Source organism: Branchiostoma floridae, chromosome 15 (assembly GCF_000003815.2).
Source record: "Branchiostoma floridae strain S238N-H82 chromosome 15, Bfl_VNyyK, whole genome shotgun sequence".
In the NCBI taxonomy this organism is placed as follows: Eukaryota; Metazoa; Chordata; class Leptocardii; order Amphioxiformes; family Branchiostomatidae; genus Branchiostoma; species Branchiostoma floridae.
Genome location: NC_049993.1, coordinates 9,714,624 through 9,732,444, shown reverse-complemented (window position 1 = coordinate 9,732,444; position 17,821 = coordinate 9,714,624). Strand labels below are relative to the sequence as shown.

The window sequence follows — 17,821 nt, the reverse complement described above, 5'->3', positions numbered from 1 at the left end:
GAACCTGTGACCTGATGTCACAATTCATATGGATATTGGACAATGAGAAATAGATGGCCGAGGATTTCTATTGATCGTGAATAAACCATCCCTACGGACACTTAACTGCCAAAAAGGCAATTTCTTCATCATGAATGAAGCATTACTGAAGATCATAAACCTAGTTTGAAACGACCAGTCCATTCTGTTACACAGGGTAGCGGACGGTCTTCGTGAATGAGTAGTGGTACTATTTGCCATGATGTTTGTTATGTAACATAACTCAAATTCGTTCAACTAGTGTTACTCATCTTGAGAGGCTAAAAAAAATGCAAACATTTAAAGAAGACTGGTGCTACAAAAAAGTATGTCTTCTTTATAAAGGGACGACATACAAAGATCAATACCTGGACATGTACATGTATATGCCACGCTTGTGTGGATTTATAATTAACATCTTTAATTATGGAACACTACCCAGATGTATGTTCATGCAGATACAGAGAATTTGAACAAATCACTTTTCAATTATTCTAACATTTACAATAATTGTTATTTATACTGGAGGGTCATTTTTACTACTGCCAGGGATTGCAATTAAAAATGCCCTTAACAAACTATCAGGCCTGGAATGGCACTGCCAGTGACTGTCAGACAGCACTGTTTTGCCTCTGATCAGGGCCTGTCAGTGCACTGTATCAGCCACTAATTATTCACAAAATATGCAAATTTTCAGTCGTAGAAACAGTCGTTAAATCATGACTGACAGTCATAGATTCCCAGTGGCTGACAGTCGTAGAACAGTCGTAAAACAGTCGTTGAATCATGACTGACAGTCATGGATTCCCAGAGGCTGACAGACGTAAAACAATCGCTGACAGTCGTAGATCTGCTCTTACATAACAAAACACTTCTGCTCATGTACTAGATTTTGGAGGTAAAAATTATACAAAAACTGAACAATAGAAAGATTTTGGCTAACTAGGTTCTATCTACATAGAGTACAGAAATTTATGCAACTACAAAATGCTTCAAAAAGTAACTGAAGCAGAAAGACCTTATAGACAAGAATGGGGCATCGTCAATACCTCGTCTGTCATTGATTTGACAAGTTTAAAATGCTTATAATATGAAGTTCTGAAACCACAACCAAATAAGTCTCTTAAAGAACAAGACAACAACTGACGGTACACAAATGTACATGATTGTTAATTCTGTACCTATTTGTTTAAGGCACCCAGTCTATAGCACAGTCTGCCATGCCCCCCTCCCAACAATTGTCAAAATTCAAAATGTGGCCATTTGTCACTAATATCTTACCTCAGAAACATGATGTAGTACACTTCCCCCCACATCCACAGTACTTCCAAACAATAGTTATGGCAATCAATCTCCTTTCCAAGCTGCAAAGTCTGAGAGATGGAGGCCTGGATACAGAGTAAATATCCCTGCTGTCCTTCTCTAGCTGAGCTCAAAACCTAACTGTCTCAGTTCAAACTTCCCTGGGCCTGCAGCCAATTAAAAGAGCTGGTATCTGATTCGCTAGATGCCTAATTAATACAAGATTGTGATTTGCCATGGCTGACAGTGGTGGGACTGTCATCAACAGTCGTATTTCAGGCCTGTCAAGACAGTCCTAAGCGCTTTCAGGCCTGTCAAGACAGTCCCAAAACAGTGCAGAGCCCGATTTGTACTTGCCAGACGTATTGCAGGCCTGTCAGTGGAGGTCTTCTGCTGATTTGCGTCTGAAATGCCTCTGTCAGGGCCTGTCCAGCCACTGACAGTGGCATTCCAGGACTGATGGTTTGCTACGGGTGTATGCACTGCCCAGTGCTGTAGTGATTGCACAAAGTTGTGTGGCCCAGGGCTACTGAAACGGACATGGGCGCTGCCCTGTGTACCATCCGGTGCGGGAAGGACTTTAACTTCTTGACAACAAAGAAAAAAGATTTATCAACCGAACTCTTGAAGATTACTTTCCAATTATCAATTTTCTTTCACTCAGAATATTTGTACACGTCAGGCTTTTGGCAGTCTATTTCAAGAATCAGTGCACAAAAAAATAGTCAACACACTAAAAAAACTATAAATCTATTGCTAGTACCATCTCTATGTAATACTATGCTCAAAATTGATTGCTACATGTGCCGTACTTGTAGTTAACAGAGTATTTTTCAATCTCCTGATACAGCAAATCAACTTTGCAAAAATAAATCTTTACCACAGACATGCACTTACACCTCCGCTTCAAAGGACCTCTTAGCGAGTATAAAACAGGAGATTTGTTACCATTACTCGGCTGATGTAACATTTTAATTGCGCCCACCACCCATCCCGTAGATTCCCTCCCCCCGGAGATAATGGTGCATGTTAATGGCAGCCTTTAATGACAGGAAACTGAATAATTCAGAGGGTCAGAACTCAGGTCAAAGCCAGGCTTGACTGTGGTGGGATGTTCATGAACCAAAAAAAAGGCAGCGATTGGAGGTCAAGGCTTCAAATACCACGCACCAGGTATATACAGGTTAATGCATCTATCTCTAGCCATCTAGGTTTGAAAATTGGAGGGACCCTAGAAGATTAATTGAAATAAATAAATAAAAGACTGTCACAGTGGTGGGAATTTGTTTATGAACCAAAACTTCTTATTTGTACCAACCCTTTCTATTACGCTTGATACACAAAACCCTAGAGGTCATCACTACATGTAGCTACAACAATCACCAGCTGCCATTCAAAGTTGTCCAGCTGTGGCCTCAGACAGATTTATCCTAAGCAGATCAAAATAAATCTCCTGTAAGCTCCACCCAGGGACGGGGATGATAAAACCCATCTGCTGTGTGTATTAGTAATCCCCACCCTGTCTAGTGTGTACATGTACACACATGTGGGGGAGGTAAAAGCAGGGTGGTAAAGTGAAATTAAACAGATGCTGGAAATGATTTTGCAAAAGATAAACAGATGCTGGAAACACTTTAGTTAGATTCATGGATAACATCCTATGGAGATCTCAATTCTATGCAAATTCTAAAGTACAGTAGATACATTTTGTATGGTGTAGAAAGAACAAAAACTGTCTTGCTTAGAGCTTTTAAAGTCTAAGATTAAAAAGATTGATAACTCTGCTAGTAAAAGTATTTATAAATATGCTTTTAAAAAGGAAACAAGGAACTTAAGATTGTTGTGACTATGAATAGGATAGAAAACTTAAGGTTTTTCTTGACTACAAGAACCTTGAAAAAAACAATCATCATCAAACATCCAATGAAACCAAACAATTTTTATGGTTGTTAAAAAAATATATGTATAGAAGCATGATAATTCCAATTTGAGAGAGCTGGTAACATCCATTGGCATAATACCGGTCGGTTTACTGCAATTTCTCAAGCAATGCTAATTTGGCAAATGATCAACGCATCATTTTCTCCAGTTACATGTTGCTGTTACAGCTTACCTTTGCCACTTCTTCTGTGTAAATTATTTTGTCTCTCTGGTCCTGCTAAAAACATAATATCGTAATTGGAACACACCGCGGAATTGCACGGAGAATGGGCGCGTGGTTGGAAGGGGGTGCACTATACCGGCCAAACGAAACACGGCACAATTAACTGCCGCTATGTACCTTTATACATCCTCTGTTGTTCCTTTCTTTCCTGTTAGTAGTTGCACAAAACAAAAATCTGCATGAGCATACAAAAAGTCATGAGAAAATGGGCGTATACTGACAAAAATTTTCATTTAATTTTGATCCGTCACAACCGCTATGACGTAAAACTTTACTGCTGGCCGTAGCATTAAAAATGGCGGGAAAATGGCGGCGTACGTTCAATTTGACCCATTCAGCCGTAGATCCGGGCGATAATGCAACGGTTCCTCATACTTTTACACGAGTTGTAGGTCACCAAAAGAAATTCAAGATTGCTGTTGAATCATGCTCGTCTTGTGCCGTGAGCACATGTGATTATTATCTACAAATCTGGCGATGAACGTGACAGTGTGTTTGTCCCACGACGAGCTCGCCTGCCCCGAAAATGACCTGAATACTTTTGGCCTTGTTGTCTTCGAATGCATTGTTATCGATGCTTTGTAAATTATGTATTGGACACCTAGATGTCTGAAGTGTGCATACCTCAGAAATAACTATTGTTGCATGTGTAGATCTCTTTAAGTTCCACTATTTTTAATCGACCGGTATAAGGCTTATGACCGGTATTATGCCAATGCATGTTATATGCACTACCATATAGATAGAATCCTTTTAAAAGGGCCCAGTCATTAAATGAAAGCAGATTTTACATGTACATGTAAAATAAATGTTAACTCCCTGAATTACTACTTCTAGCACTAAAACTACTCGGCATAAGACAGAAAGCGTGACTATGGACTTCGAGCTTCAAGAGCTAAATTGACCACTGATGCAAAATGCATGACCTCTTCACTTTACTTCCTTCAAAAGAACAGCCACAGATAAAAGTACTTGTCAGGATAACAGATTCGTGCACTGGGAATGATGAAAGTCAAGCTGTGAAATGCTCAGGAATTTCATCAACACATGCTGCATAGTATTGCCCACGACTGAGCTATCAAACTGTTCAAACTTTCAGTTGTCATCTTGAAGTTATTACACACAAGTGCAGTTCAGTACCAAGGACAGGATGGAATTCTAAGACATAAACATTTCCCCAGTATTTTAATCTATGTCTCTAGTGCTGGTAATTCAATGCCATGGACAGGATGAATCTATTGCTAAAGTAATGACAGTATGGTGCTGGGTATCTTCAGTGTTTCAAAAAGGCATGTAGCAGCTAAATTATAATTCTAAGGCAATGGACAAGAGTATTACAAAGAGAAGTCAGACCCTTTCTCTATCAAGAGTTTCTGCCAGACCTGTAGCGGTACCGACCTCTGTCAAAGTGGGGGCAATGGGTCCAGGCAGTAAGATGCAAATCCTGATCTACTGTTACCTTAACCTGATTGAATTCATCATTCTCTGTCCCAAACCTACCAACTTAAATCATACCCAGAATTGGAACAAAGTCATCTGATTTATCTGGGACTGTGTCAAAGGTGCAAGTATTGGTACAACATATTTGGGCAGCAATCATACAGTGGGCATGATGCCATCTGAAAGAGTATCCATCCACTTTTTATGATAACATTTGTTGTCAAGTCGGTACATCTACAACCTAATATGCCAAACTGTGCACTTTTTGTTACAATCCCCATGCCTGCATTGAAATGTATAGTATATATATATGGCTTAGCATTATTATAGGGATTCAAAACCTCTGGAAGGCCAGCTTAAAGCGAATATAATCAAATTAAATGAAACTCAAATCAAAATGTGTATTAAGCAAAATAGCAGCTGTATCAGCACCAAGGACAGGAACACTCTTCCAGCACCGTGCATGTTTGTGGTACATCAACAGATTCTGTATACCACTTTTAAATGCTCAATCACCAACCTGGTAATGCTAAAAATACAGTTTGTTCATAGAGTGTGTGTGTCTGTGTGTGTGTCTGGTGTGTGTGTGTCTGTGTGTGTGTGTGTCTGTGTGTGTGTCTGGTGTGTGTGTGTGTGTGTGTCTGTGTGTATGTCTGGTGTGTGTGTGTGTGTGTCTGTGTGTGTGTGCACATGTGTGTGTGTCTGTGTGTGGATAAAACCATCAGTCTCAGATTTTTAAACAGCTTGTGCTTAAAATACAAAGCTGGTGTGGTATAAGTAATAAAGTAATTTACTGGTTTATGTAACAATCAAAGACTAACCTTTCCACGTTGAAGATAGTCAGTGCCCTGCCCAGGTCCACGGAGCTCATGAGTCGTCGGTAAGCCGGGTCCTGAACCACAGTCAGCTGGTACTTCTTCCCTCCTGCCTCCGGTAGAGCATTCCCAACTTCTGAAGACGGTAAGAGTGTACTATGAGATATCATTGTTGAAAATTTTCACAATGACATGATTTAAACCTCTGGCAAACAGTTTTTACAAAATATATTTCAAGGAGGTGCATGATAAAAGAAAAAAAAAATTTCAATAAACAATATGGCATAGCAAAACATTTTTCAAGCTGGATAAAAATGAGATTGAAACCAAAGCACTCTTAAGAATGCTTCCAAAAACAGAAAAATATATCCGGCAATGACTTTGCTCAACAATCAAAACGATTTTAGAACAATTAGCAATAACTGTTATGGTTAACCAGTGCAAATAGATCGTGCGGTTTCCATTGAAATAAATGTTGGGCATTGATAACAGTAACTGTAATAATTAAGCATTTATAGAACAGGTAACATTTACATGCATACCAAGATCAGCATGATTTCAAGCAGCCTTACTACATTAACTGTTATCAATTTCTAACGTTTACGTGACAAATCTAACACTGCCCAGGGTGTCCCACTGTAACACTTAGCAAGGCACAGTTCCTAATATTTGGTTTGGTTTGGTTTGGTTATACAGATCTCCATTAGTGACTGATATGTCACTATTCTTCTTGGAGTCCGGGTGATTTGTAGAGAATCACCAATTCAAGACGGAAGGATTTTGCACCATCGCATACCGCACCATCGCACGTGTGGGGGTTCCTAATATAATGTGAAACTTAGTTGCAAAACATGTGCATGTTTTATCCCACTTTTGGGTAGTAAATAAAGATGGATGACAGTGAGGTGTGCGTCCCTGTGGTTTCATTAGACATATTTGTGTATGTTGCTCTTTAAGTATCAATCAGCGAGGAATAGCAGGTGTTGTCTGTGTATGCTGATTTCCCCCTTGTGAGCTTCTAACACTTTGGAAATAGAAATAAATTTCCACAGACACATCAGCAAAATGAGTCTCGGTAGTTTGTAGTAATGGAAGTCGGCTGGAGACTTTTTGAAGATACATTTTAGCACTTAAGCTCAGTTAAAGAGCCTGGCATCATTTATCTCCAGAATTAGAGATAGAAACATTTGATTGAAAGATGTACATTGCAAACTAACACATGTAGGTTCACCCTGGCTTATTTGAGTTAAAGACTCGAATTCACATCATTCTTTGAACACTTTTGAAGATATTGGAACAAAAATTAGCTGACACAACAATAAATTTTATGAATAGCATCATCCAACTGTTAAATGGCCAGATGGAAATATCAAGATGACTTCATTAAAATGACTTCAAAGTGTAACAATTTATATTACCTAATTCAGAAATAGAATACACAGTGTTGTTAAATAAACTCTCTCTGCATACATTCATGCCTTATACAATTTGTATAAGTAGTGTAATGGTGTTAGTAAAACAAGTTGGAAGACTATATGGCAGATGTAAGACAGGGATCGAAATACTTTTTTTTTACTACATGCAAAATTGCAAGTTGGCAAAAATTTTACGTGCAATTTGAAAAATTTACATGCATAATACATCTAGTCTATACTGCAATGTTCTAGCTAGCATCCATCAAAAATGGACCAATGACGCGTGTGTCTTGCCAGCTTGAATTGGGGAATTTTTATTACATTTAGTGAAGCTACCGGAGAAAATTACCGGCAAAAACAAGGAAGGAAAAAAAAGAAAGACGTCCATGTTGTTCTGTCTAAGAATAGGGTGTTTAATTTCTCAGTATTTTTATTATAGGCCAGGTATTTTCAACATGCAAGATTGCAAGTTCAGAAAATTTTTACGTGCAAATCTCTAAAATCATGTGCAAATTGCAAGTGAAGTATGTGTATTTCGAACCCTGTAAGAGTGAGACAACATTCTGTTAGAACCCAGGGCTACTCCATAAAAAAAAACAGGAAGTAGTCAGGAAGGCTTTCTTACAAGGAATAACAGATTATAAAGGAAAAATGGTAGTTGGAAAATATTGCTGACCACCCTGTAGAACTTTCGATTAGAATTGTTAGCAAAACACTTTACAGTGATACAGTAACAGTGACATTGAAGCTGCAGCTATGGCCTGGCTACATGTAGCTGTGAGTTAGGGAAACAAACCAATCGCAAAACAAACAGGAGATTGTGGATTTGCTTCACTGCCAAGCATAAAAGCTAAAATGCCCCAGGGATCAACTGACCATAAGTGGGATCTACAATATAAACATTTGGGATCAGAAAGCAAGAGAAATAAACTGCAACAGGACTGCAAAGACAAGAACATGGCTTGAAGGCCTCACCAATTTCTTTACTTGGTTCTTGGATATCAGATTTAGAAATTTTAATGAGATAGCAAGACAAAAACAGAGCTGGCAGCACCTGTGTGTATCAAAGTACATTCCCTCAGATTTGTTGTCATCTTGATATTTCAGCTGGAGATATTTTTTTTAAAATTAGAGAACCAATAAATTTAATTGGTTTGGCCTAACGAAGAGTTGCTTCACCGTTATCGGTGTCCGTGGCGGTGACCTTGGCCCGACCTTGACCATGCGAAGGCTTGGCGCCATGCGTAGGAGTCGTGGCAAGAGAACGAGCTGCTTCCACCGGGAGGCCAAAGGTCAAGGTCACAAAAGAGAGGACAAAACAGAGACAGTTCAGAAAAAGAAACTAAGCAGCACTTGTATGCGAAAGAAAACAAGAAAGATAATAAAAGAAATGATGAAGAAAAGGATGTAACATTCATCTCCTTGTAGGAAGATACAGCTAGTGTGCTTTTTGTCTATCAAAAAGGTAAATATCTGCTTTCTACCAGTGCACTTGTACATAGAAACTAACACACCCCTTCTTCTATAAAATGCTTAAGTGAGCAATAGCAATAGTCAATGAATGTTTGACAATGTGAATAACTAAATAGACTATAAAGGTCTACAGTTAAGTACAGTGTCCAATCAATGGGTCACAGCTTCCAACAAATTTGTGCAATTTCGTTACAGCATACTTGGATTGAACCATCCACATAGAACAGCATTTCTTTGACTTCATAGTGAAGAATGGCTTCAATACAATTTGACTTGCCTCATAAAATCTAACAAAAGACATTGACTAAAAACCAAGCCCAAATAGAAGAATCATTTCATGGGACTTGCAAAATCCCAGTTAAAGAGCAAAATGTCACACCAAGGAATTTACTTACTAGAATACAACTGAATTACTAATAAAAAGCTTTTGTTTCTGCCCCAGTTAAGAAAAGTCATAAAACTGCACAGTCATGAATGATAAGGTTAATATAGGCAGAGCGTAAAGTGTGTTTCCTGTATCCCCTAGCCATGCACATGTATAATGGGTATGATTGATTTGACCCACTATCAGTGTGCACTAGATGTGACCAAGCTTCACCTCTGTCTACTCAGGTATTCATAGGAAGGGAAGTCGCACGATGCAGATTTAACTGTCAGAAACGTCTTTGGGCCAAGGGAAGTGGGATGGCAGAAACATTTGTCTTTTGACTGCGGGTCACTACAGAATGCAGAAATTCATCTGAGGCTGCATAGTTCAAGTTTTTTATCCAAACAAATTTCCTCAGTCTGACTCAACTAAGGTTTTTGTAGGAGACATGGATGATTGTGATCTCTTAGTTAACAGTTTCTCTTTTACAAGTACTAGGGTGGAGAGAGATGTGATGGTGGGGCTAGTTAAAATTTCCAAATTCAAAGTGAGCGGTCACCTAATTGGTTTATGTACACATGAAAGCAGATGTCATCTTTTAAAAACAATACAAAGTGTATATACTGTATATCTAGAAATACTAGCAGTGTTTCCAAGATTACAGTTTTTGAAGTGACCTGCGTTGCTTGCTTACTTAAACCCTAGTGTAATGAGTAGTACCACATGTAGCATCAGGTGTTTATAAAAAGGTGAGCAAGCCGTACCTTCACAAGCCTCTTTAAACTGCTGCACCAGATCCTCCACATCTGCACAGTAAAACTCCCACAGCTTCAGCTCAGGCAGGACTTGTTCCAGCAGGATCCGCTCCATAGCCTGTAAGGTAGAAATCAACATAGTTTAATTATAAGTCTTGTCACATTCTGTCTCGGAAATATCTTAGATGCAGGGTGATTTTGGTACTGTCCTTAGTGCTGAAAAGCATGTGATGGATAATAAGGACTTCTGTTGTTTCTGAAGGGCCCTATTATATTTCTATACATTTGGTTCACAGCAGCAAAACTTGGAATAGTCATTGATGTCAATACACATCCGGTAAGCTAGGACAAGACATTTCTAAGATGATTCTGGTACTCTCCTTGGTGCTGATGATCAGGCGTTGTAAAGGTCAGGATGATAAGAATTTCCTAAGAGTAAGAGACTTGTTACATTTCCTGTTATTTCACAGTAGAAAACCAACTACAAAGACATTCTTGGGACTAACGTAGGTGAGTCTTACAAATTTCAGCTGTCAATACATACCCCAAGTTTTACCACTGTTTGGCCCAACCAGGTACCTGCTCAAGCAATAATATGTTAAAAAACGTTTCTACATTTGGGTTGAGACATGCATAAGGTCCCTACCCAGAAGTGTCTGTTCCTTACCTTGATGTGCCTGTCGTTGGTGATGTTAGCGGGTCAGTTATCTGCCTAAGGACTTATATGTTATTGGGTTGGGACATACAAAAAGTCCCCACCACAGAAGTGCTTATTGCTTACCCTGATGTGGCCATCGTTGGTGATGTTGGCGGGCACGCCCTGCCCCTCCCACTGCCCGTCCGCCACCTGTGCGCTGAAGTACGCCAGTGCCCTGTCCAACAGGTACGCCGGCCGCAGGTGGGGCGAGTTCAGCAGGTTGTACCTGTTACAAGAGTAAGACAGCTGTTAGGACCCCTCCACTCTATGTATCTTAGTAACGTTAGGTAACCTTTATCCGTGGTGTAACCTATATCTGTTACATTAAAAAACTGTTTATCTAGGGATATCAGGTTGACGAACGTGGGTTTCAAATTGAAATATTTTCAAAATGTTGTTGTGTGAAACTATTGTCTTTCGACTTGATGATCCCCAAACTCCCTATTTTTTAATACAACAGATATAGGCTACCCCACGGAACTAACGTTATAGCCCAACATGAATATTAAATAGATAGTGCTCTACTTGAATAGATGCCTGAAGGACATTCAATATCTTTTTCTACCGGACTAAGAAGTTGAGCACACGACTTTGTACTCCGTACTAACACAACTCTGGAATAGATTGTTGGCTTTGGGCAGATTACTACCTATAAAGTATAAAAGAAAAAATAGCAATGGTTCCTGAACAATTTTAGTATGATCCATACTTCCTAAATTCAGAGTGGTGCAGGTAAAATTTGTCTGGTGCAGGTAATTTTAAATGTGCAGGTATGCAGAAAAAAGTATTTTGAGCCCTGAAGGCGAAACATGGTGTCAGAAGTGGGAAACAGTACCCGCATTCCGGGTGTTCCACCAGCCACGGGCTGTCCCAGCTGGTGTGGTTCAGCACCAGGTCCGTGACCGTCAGCACGCCCCAGTCCTTGTGGATACGGCGCACAAACTCTCCGACGTCGTCGTACGTCAGTGTACGTCCATCTTCCTCGAACGCGGGGTTGATCCGCATCTGGTCACTGATGCAGTACGAAGAGTTGGACTCGCCCAGCGCCTGCAGGGTTTAACAAGTTTTCTAAAATTCAGTTGTACTAGCAGGCAGGTACATGCAAAATTTACTTGCCCAAACCAGCTTTCTGCTTGTCCTAAAAATTAACTAACATTTTTCATTATGTATTTTGACGTGCAGCAATGGAATTCTTTTACTATTGGCTCTATTTTTCTGTATTGACCAATGCTTGAGGCGGTAATTGTGATAAGTAACAAGTATATCAAAATCTCATGGAAAAATCTAATACTTGCCTGATCGGACAAGTGGGGAAGAACATTCACTTGCCCAATGGACATCTTCACTTGCCCGGGACAATCTAGTGGAATTGTCCAACCCTGACCTGTTGAACTAGTTTAACTGTAACATCCAACACAAAAATTGGACTCACCCAAATTTTTGACTGAACAGCACCAGTCTTTGTCAAGGAATTAACAATCCACTGCTGTCGTAACGTCACGTTATGCAGATAGAACACGTGACTCAGTAAGCAGTGGATCATAGGTTGCAGGAAGTCTATGGCGCCCACCGTCTCTGTTCAGGGTGAGACCAATTTTTGTGTTGGATATTACAGTTAAACTAGTTCAATAATGACTTCTACCAACACAGATGAACTTTCAAGTTAACCCTGACCTGTATCGGCGTGAAGTGCACCATGTTGTAGCCGGTTTCCTTGGAGACGCGGACGCACCTCTCCCAGTTGCTGAAGGGGCCGATGCACTTGGAGAGGACGGTCTGGATGCAGATGCTATCCAGCGGCAGAACGTCTCCGCCTGGGAGGGGGAGGAGGGGATCCACCACGAAGTACCCGGAACCATGCTTCTTGTTTCCACTGGAACACAAGGCACAGAAGGAAATGGTAAGGATTGTTTGCTGGAATACAAGACACAGTAGGAATTGGTAAGGATCCTTTATGATTCCTGTGTATGTTTCCACTGGAACACAAAACACAGAAGGAATTGGTCAGGATGTTCATGCCCCTTGTTTTATACAAGACACAGAAGGAAATGGTAAGGATTGTTTATGCTTCTTGTTTCGACTGGAACACAAGACACAGAAGGAAATGGAAAGGATTGTTCAGGTCTGATGTCAACTACTAAACCACAAGGGAATGAACAAATTGGTCAAAATTGTATATTCTAACTACAGAAAAATACAAAGGAGAAAAATTGTTAACATCTGTACCTGTTACAATCTTTGTTTCCGCCATATCAGAATAATATAGTTTTGAGCAGTCCATCTGAAGCATTTTTCAGCATTATAATTTCTCTGTTCAAGGCTGCACTAATTTGATTAGAGACATAATGTAAAACTGGAAAAACATGGAAACAGAGCCTGAGGTCCAAGTCTTTGCCTTTTGCTGAATATTCATATTTAATGTCCAAGTAAAGTAAGGTAAGTCCAAGAACTAGAAAAATACATTAGTGTGGTCTAAGTGTCAAAGAACTAGAAAATGAATTAGGGTGGCCTACAATAATCATTTTAACAGTATTTTCAAACATGGAATAATGTACTGTATGTTTGGAAGTAAAATGAATGAGGTGTGAAAGTAGCCAGTTGTTGTAAACATCACAGAACATTTTCATTTTGGAAACATCTTAGATGCAGAATGATTTTGGTACTGTCCTTGGTTCTGAAGAGCAAGTGGTGTGAAGGATGATGCTATTTCTAAAGGGCCCTGTTATATTTCCTGCACACTTGGTTTTCCTCTCAACACTCTCCCATCTTTTCCTTTTGCTAAATTTTCATGTTTAATGTCCAAGAGCTAGGAAAATAAATTAGAGTGGCCTAAATTTCAAAGACCTAGAAAAATAAATTTGGGTGGCCTATGTAATATTTTCACAGTCATTTGCAAACATGGAACAATGTACTGTATGTTCGTAGGTAAAACAAAGTCAAGTTTATTGCACAACGATTGTATCAGGTACAATGTATGGCAAGTAACATGTATTGCTAGCAACTACGGACTATCTACATGAGTATACTAATCTAACATAATAGAAAATAAGGCGGCATAGTGTATTTTACATTGTTAAAGCACGACTTCTCATTTGCATAGCATTATATACATATTGGCCTAGGTGGACAGATATGGAGTCGGGACATGATAGAATTACATTGAATAATTCTCTACTTGTATTAGGTAGTGTTGTTCTGTAGCCATTTGTTCTAAACCACTGCTATTGATGATTATTGATCTCAGGGTCGCCAGGTTAAGTGGAAGAAGGTCAGAGGTCTTCTGAGATTTCTTGCATTCCGATGCACCTTAAGGCTGAAGACACATCTGTAACTGTGTTATTTAGTACATCACATGCACATTGTGGCTGAGTAGAATAGACTTATAACGGGGGCCGCCCTAAGACGGTCCCCGTCGTAAGACGGTACGGATTTTTTGCTGATCTTATTATCCATAAGTACACCGTGTTTGTTGCCACTGACTATGCTGATTACAAAGGTAAATAAACCAAGTCCATGCACACAGCTTTAATTTGCAATCCAAGTATACTTTAACATATTTACTTCATGTTTTTTAAGAGCAGAATTCTAACAGTAATGTTGACAGTGCTGAATCACTGCGGTCACCGGCCTCTGCGTATTGGCGGCTCGTGTCGCTAACTATACGAACTCATCCAAGCAGTCACACAACTGCCATGATACACATAGATAAAACTCCATAAAACACTATGAATATGGGTCTTCAAATGTTTGTTGAGTAGAAAAGCAACCAAAAGGAAGCGACATAAACATTGCCACCATTGTACTCGGACGTGAAGGTGGCAGACTAGAGAACGCTCCAAAGATTTATTTGACTGTAACAAATTATTCGTGCTGTCTATGAAAATAAGACTTGACAGAGAGATGTAAATGATATTTTCATATAATCAGACAGAGTTTTGTTGATGTTGGCGGTGTCGTTTTTTCGTAATGTTTTTTTTAGTCGGGCATTCACAATCAGTGCATTCAGCCCATTGCCCGTAAAACATCAGCTGGATTGTTCTAGGTACAGCCTTCCTCATGTGAGACAAGAAGTACATACAGTCACGATTTTACTGTCAAAAGAAAGCTAAAATATCATACTATTAATTTTTTTCTGTGTACTTAGATTTACCACTTACTTCTGAAGAGAGCAAAATATAAAAAAAAGCGTACCGAGTTAGGCACACCGTCCAGCGTAGCACAAAATTGGAAGGTTACATACACGAAATTGTCTCTCAGTGTTTGCCGCTTGTAACACGCAGCGCGAAAGGTTCATGAACCACATGAATGCATTTCTTATTCAAGTATGTTGTTCAAATCTATGAGTAAAAAATTCAGTCATCAAAATTTGACCACTCTCAGGCAACTAGCGATGGAGCGCCATGAGTTTGAGCGCAAGAAAAAGCGTACCGTGTTGGGGCACCTCCCGTTAACAAACATTTTATAACAAGCATTTTTTGTGCAGATCAGGCAAGATTCTGAAGTGACTGGTCATCAATTGATCCTGAAGAAGGCAACAGTGGTGGTCGTTGAAAATTTTATCTGTGTGTACTTTTATGTTGGAAGAAAGTTTAGCATAATTGTACTACGATTTCTTCCAACACAGATGAGCCTCCATGATGATCAGACAAGTTAATAAACTCCTGACAGGTAGATAAAATTGCATTTTTTTTTCAAATATATATTCTAGATAAAGCAAAAGTATACCATATCTTTATTAAGAAAAAGACAAAAATTATAAAGAGTAGCATTTTGCTGTGATTAGAAATCAAGACCTTATCATATAATAAGAAAACTGCCCTTTTCTGTTCCAGTACATCATGCATAACTCAAGTGATGCCTTACTCAGTTTCTAGTCCATCCCTTCTTCTTGCCAGAGGGTGACCACCTCACAATCAATATCTTAACAAGTCGATTCAAGTAAGCCTAGCGTTATCGATTTCCAAGCAAGATGTGAAAAACAGCAATTATTGGCAAAAGACGACTTGTTTCACATTAAGGTTCTAAGCTTACTGCAGAATGAGGCAGTGGATCAACCGTGATTGGGGAAGAATAAAGGTCATAACAGCGTGGCTCAAAGGGGAAATGCTATAGAAAACCTTGGGGAACAGTCACTAAGAAATACAAATATTGTAAATGCATTTCGATTAGCAGGGATTTGCTTTCGCGGCAGCAGGAAAACGGAGTGTTATCAGTTGTTGTGAGTTTGCAGCAGCGCTATATATAATGTAGTCACAAGCTGTCATGGAAAAATGTTTACGATGGTTTGAGTATGTGGCCACTATAGACAGCAATCTTAACATTTGTGTCATTTGTAGAAATATGAACCACCAGAAAGTTGTTTTATTGGTCAAGTGGTTCTTATGTAGACTATTACCGTAGGTGGTCACAGTCTCACTCCTACAGCCTGTGTATAATAATTCACAGTTGTCCCAACCTAAAAGTTGCCAAAGTAAATATCTAAACTCAAAAGATACATGAATATCATGCTACCTTTTGGATCAATAGCGATGAAAGTTTAACCACTCTAAATAAGTTAACAATGTAATAAACCCGTCAGAACGGTTGTAACGGATTGTGGCGTGGTCTAGTCAGCACGATGAGTTGTTTTCCGGAAGGATTTTCCGCCAGCTTTTCCATTAACTCCAGCTACTCCCCATCAATTATTGTCCCCCCCCCCCCTTCTCCTTGCTGTAACATCCCTTCATAGGATTCCTTCTAGACTATTGATCGATCCTTAACAGCTGAACTGAAGCTTTCCAGAACTCTCACGGCTTGACATGCATTTTTGCTACTGGGTGCAACTATAACCTAACAATTAAGTACCACAGAAAAAATCAGGGGGAAATAATAAATTTTTAAAGAAGAATGTTACCAAAACCAAATTACAAACTTAACTGCCTCTATTCAGAGTTTAAATCTGAAACCATATGGATTCAGGGTTGGTTTTATGACAGTCTGAATGACCCATCACACCTAACCTTTGCACATCTACATTTAATCTGCGAGTATTCTTTAAAACTATCCAGCAAAGATGCCCAGCTTGGTGAAAACAACTTCACCTCTATGATAAAGATCTGGGAGACTGGGAAAAATTCGAATTCTTTAACACATCAATCCTACGTTCTGGTACTTGACTATTCCTTGTTCTTTTTTGAGCTGGTCTCTACTGTATCGACAGGAAGTTGTGGATAGCTACAGAGTGCAACACTGACAAGTCTTCAGCTCATCTGTGCTTTAAAACACCACAAAACACTTAAGACCAGGAAGGTAGGTGCTTAAGCCATCACTTAGGGTTCCCATCCCTGGAGAGTCGACATTGACTTTCATGGGGGAAGGTTGGCAGGAAGAGTGATTGCTGCTGCTTTAAGTACTGCCTGTTAATGGGGCGCTGCTGTCAGGCAGAGATGCGCTACTGACCTTCCAATAACCTCAGGCAATTTAATACAATTGCAATGGGAAAAGGTTTTCTGTGATTGAAAAAGTTGCGTGTGAACTGAGGATCTTTCAAAATCTTTTAAGTGCCTTTCTAGCATGCCAGAATAAGTTTTGGCGAAGAAAAAGGAGACCATGTGAAAAGTTTTCCTTTTATCATGTGAATTTCTTTCAAATAGTTTTAGGTCACTTTGGAAAAGGCTAAGATACATCTGTTTTGTTTCAAACACAGGAAAACATGGTATTTTCAAGACATTCTTTACCCTGATTTTCTCATTATCTGGCTATATATGATAAAATACAGTATGTAACAAAAGTGATAAGGTAAAAAGACAATGGTTATCAGTAGTAACAATGACTGAACACATCGTGTGTGTTACTAACTGTTACTTAAAAGTTATTTAGTCCTACCTGTTGTCATAGGAGAAGAAGTACTGGAAGGACCCGGCAAGTTTCAGCTGCAGCTCAGCGTATCTGTCTGAATCATCGCAGCGGCTCTGGGAGTAATACTGCCACTTCAACTCATAGTACTCGTCCCGACGGAAGGGGCGGTCAGCGGGCGGGTGGTTGACGAAGATGCGGACAGGCCGGGCGCACAGCGAGGGACCCAGGAAGAAGTGTAGGGTCCAGCCTGTAGTACGACAAAGACATAAACTGTGTTAATCTCTATAGGAGTGAAATATCATGCTGTTTGTGGCATGGACTGGCCATGGCTAAACGAAGGCTGACAAAGATGCGGACAGGCCGGGCACACAGCGAGGGACCCAGGAAGAAGTGTAGGGTCCAGCCTGTAGTACGACAAAGACATAAACTGTGTTATTCTCTATAGGAGTGAAATATCATGCTGTTTGTGGCATGGAACAGTTAGGCTCACAAAGATGCATATAGACCAGGCACACAGCGAGGGACCCAGGAGGAAATG

At 39.7% G+C, this 17,821-nt stretch overlaps 1 protein-coding gene across 4 annotated transcripts in view; it reads right to left on the bottom strand.

The window, feature by feature from the left end:
* LOC118431363 (glycogen debranching enzyme-like) overlaps positions 1–17,821 on the bottom strand; it is a 58,208-nt gene that overhangs the window by 28,421 nt on the left and 11,966 nt on the right. For 3 of the 4 annotated variants that reach the window (XM_035842496.1, XM_035842493.1, XM_035842494.1), the window contains exons 3-9: positions 17,311–17,530; positions 12,121–12,319; positions 11,282–11,493; positions 10,531–10,672; positions 9,759–9,867; positions 8,334–8,423; positions 5,746–5,875 (exon numbers count right to left, since the gene is read on the bottom strand). In XM_035842496.1, coding sequence (XP_035698389.1) covers positions 5,746–5,875; positions 8,334–8,423; positions 9,759–9,867; positions 10,531–10,672; positions 11,282–11,493; positions 12,121–12,319; positions 17,311–17,530 — 1,102 coding nt within the window. The remainder of the gene's footprint in view (positions 1–5,745; positions 5,876–8,333; positions 8,424–9,758; positions 9,868–10,530; positions 10,673–11,281; positions 11,494–12,120; positions 12,320–17,310; positions 17,531–17,821) is intronic. The other variant, XM_035842495.1, reaches the window with a different exon arrangement.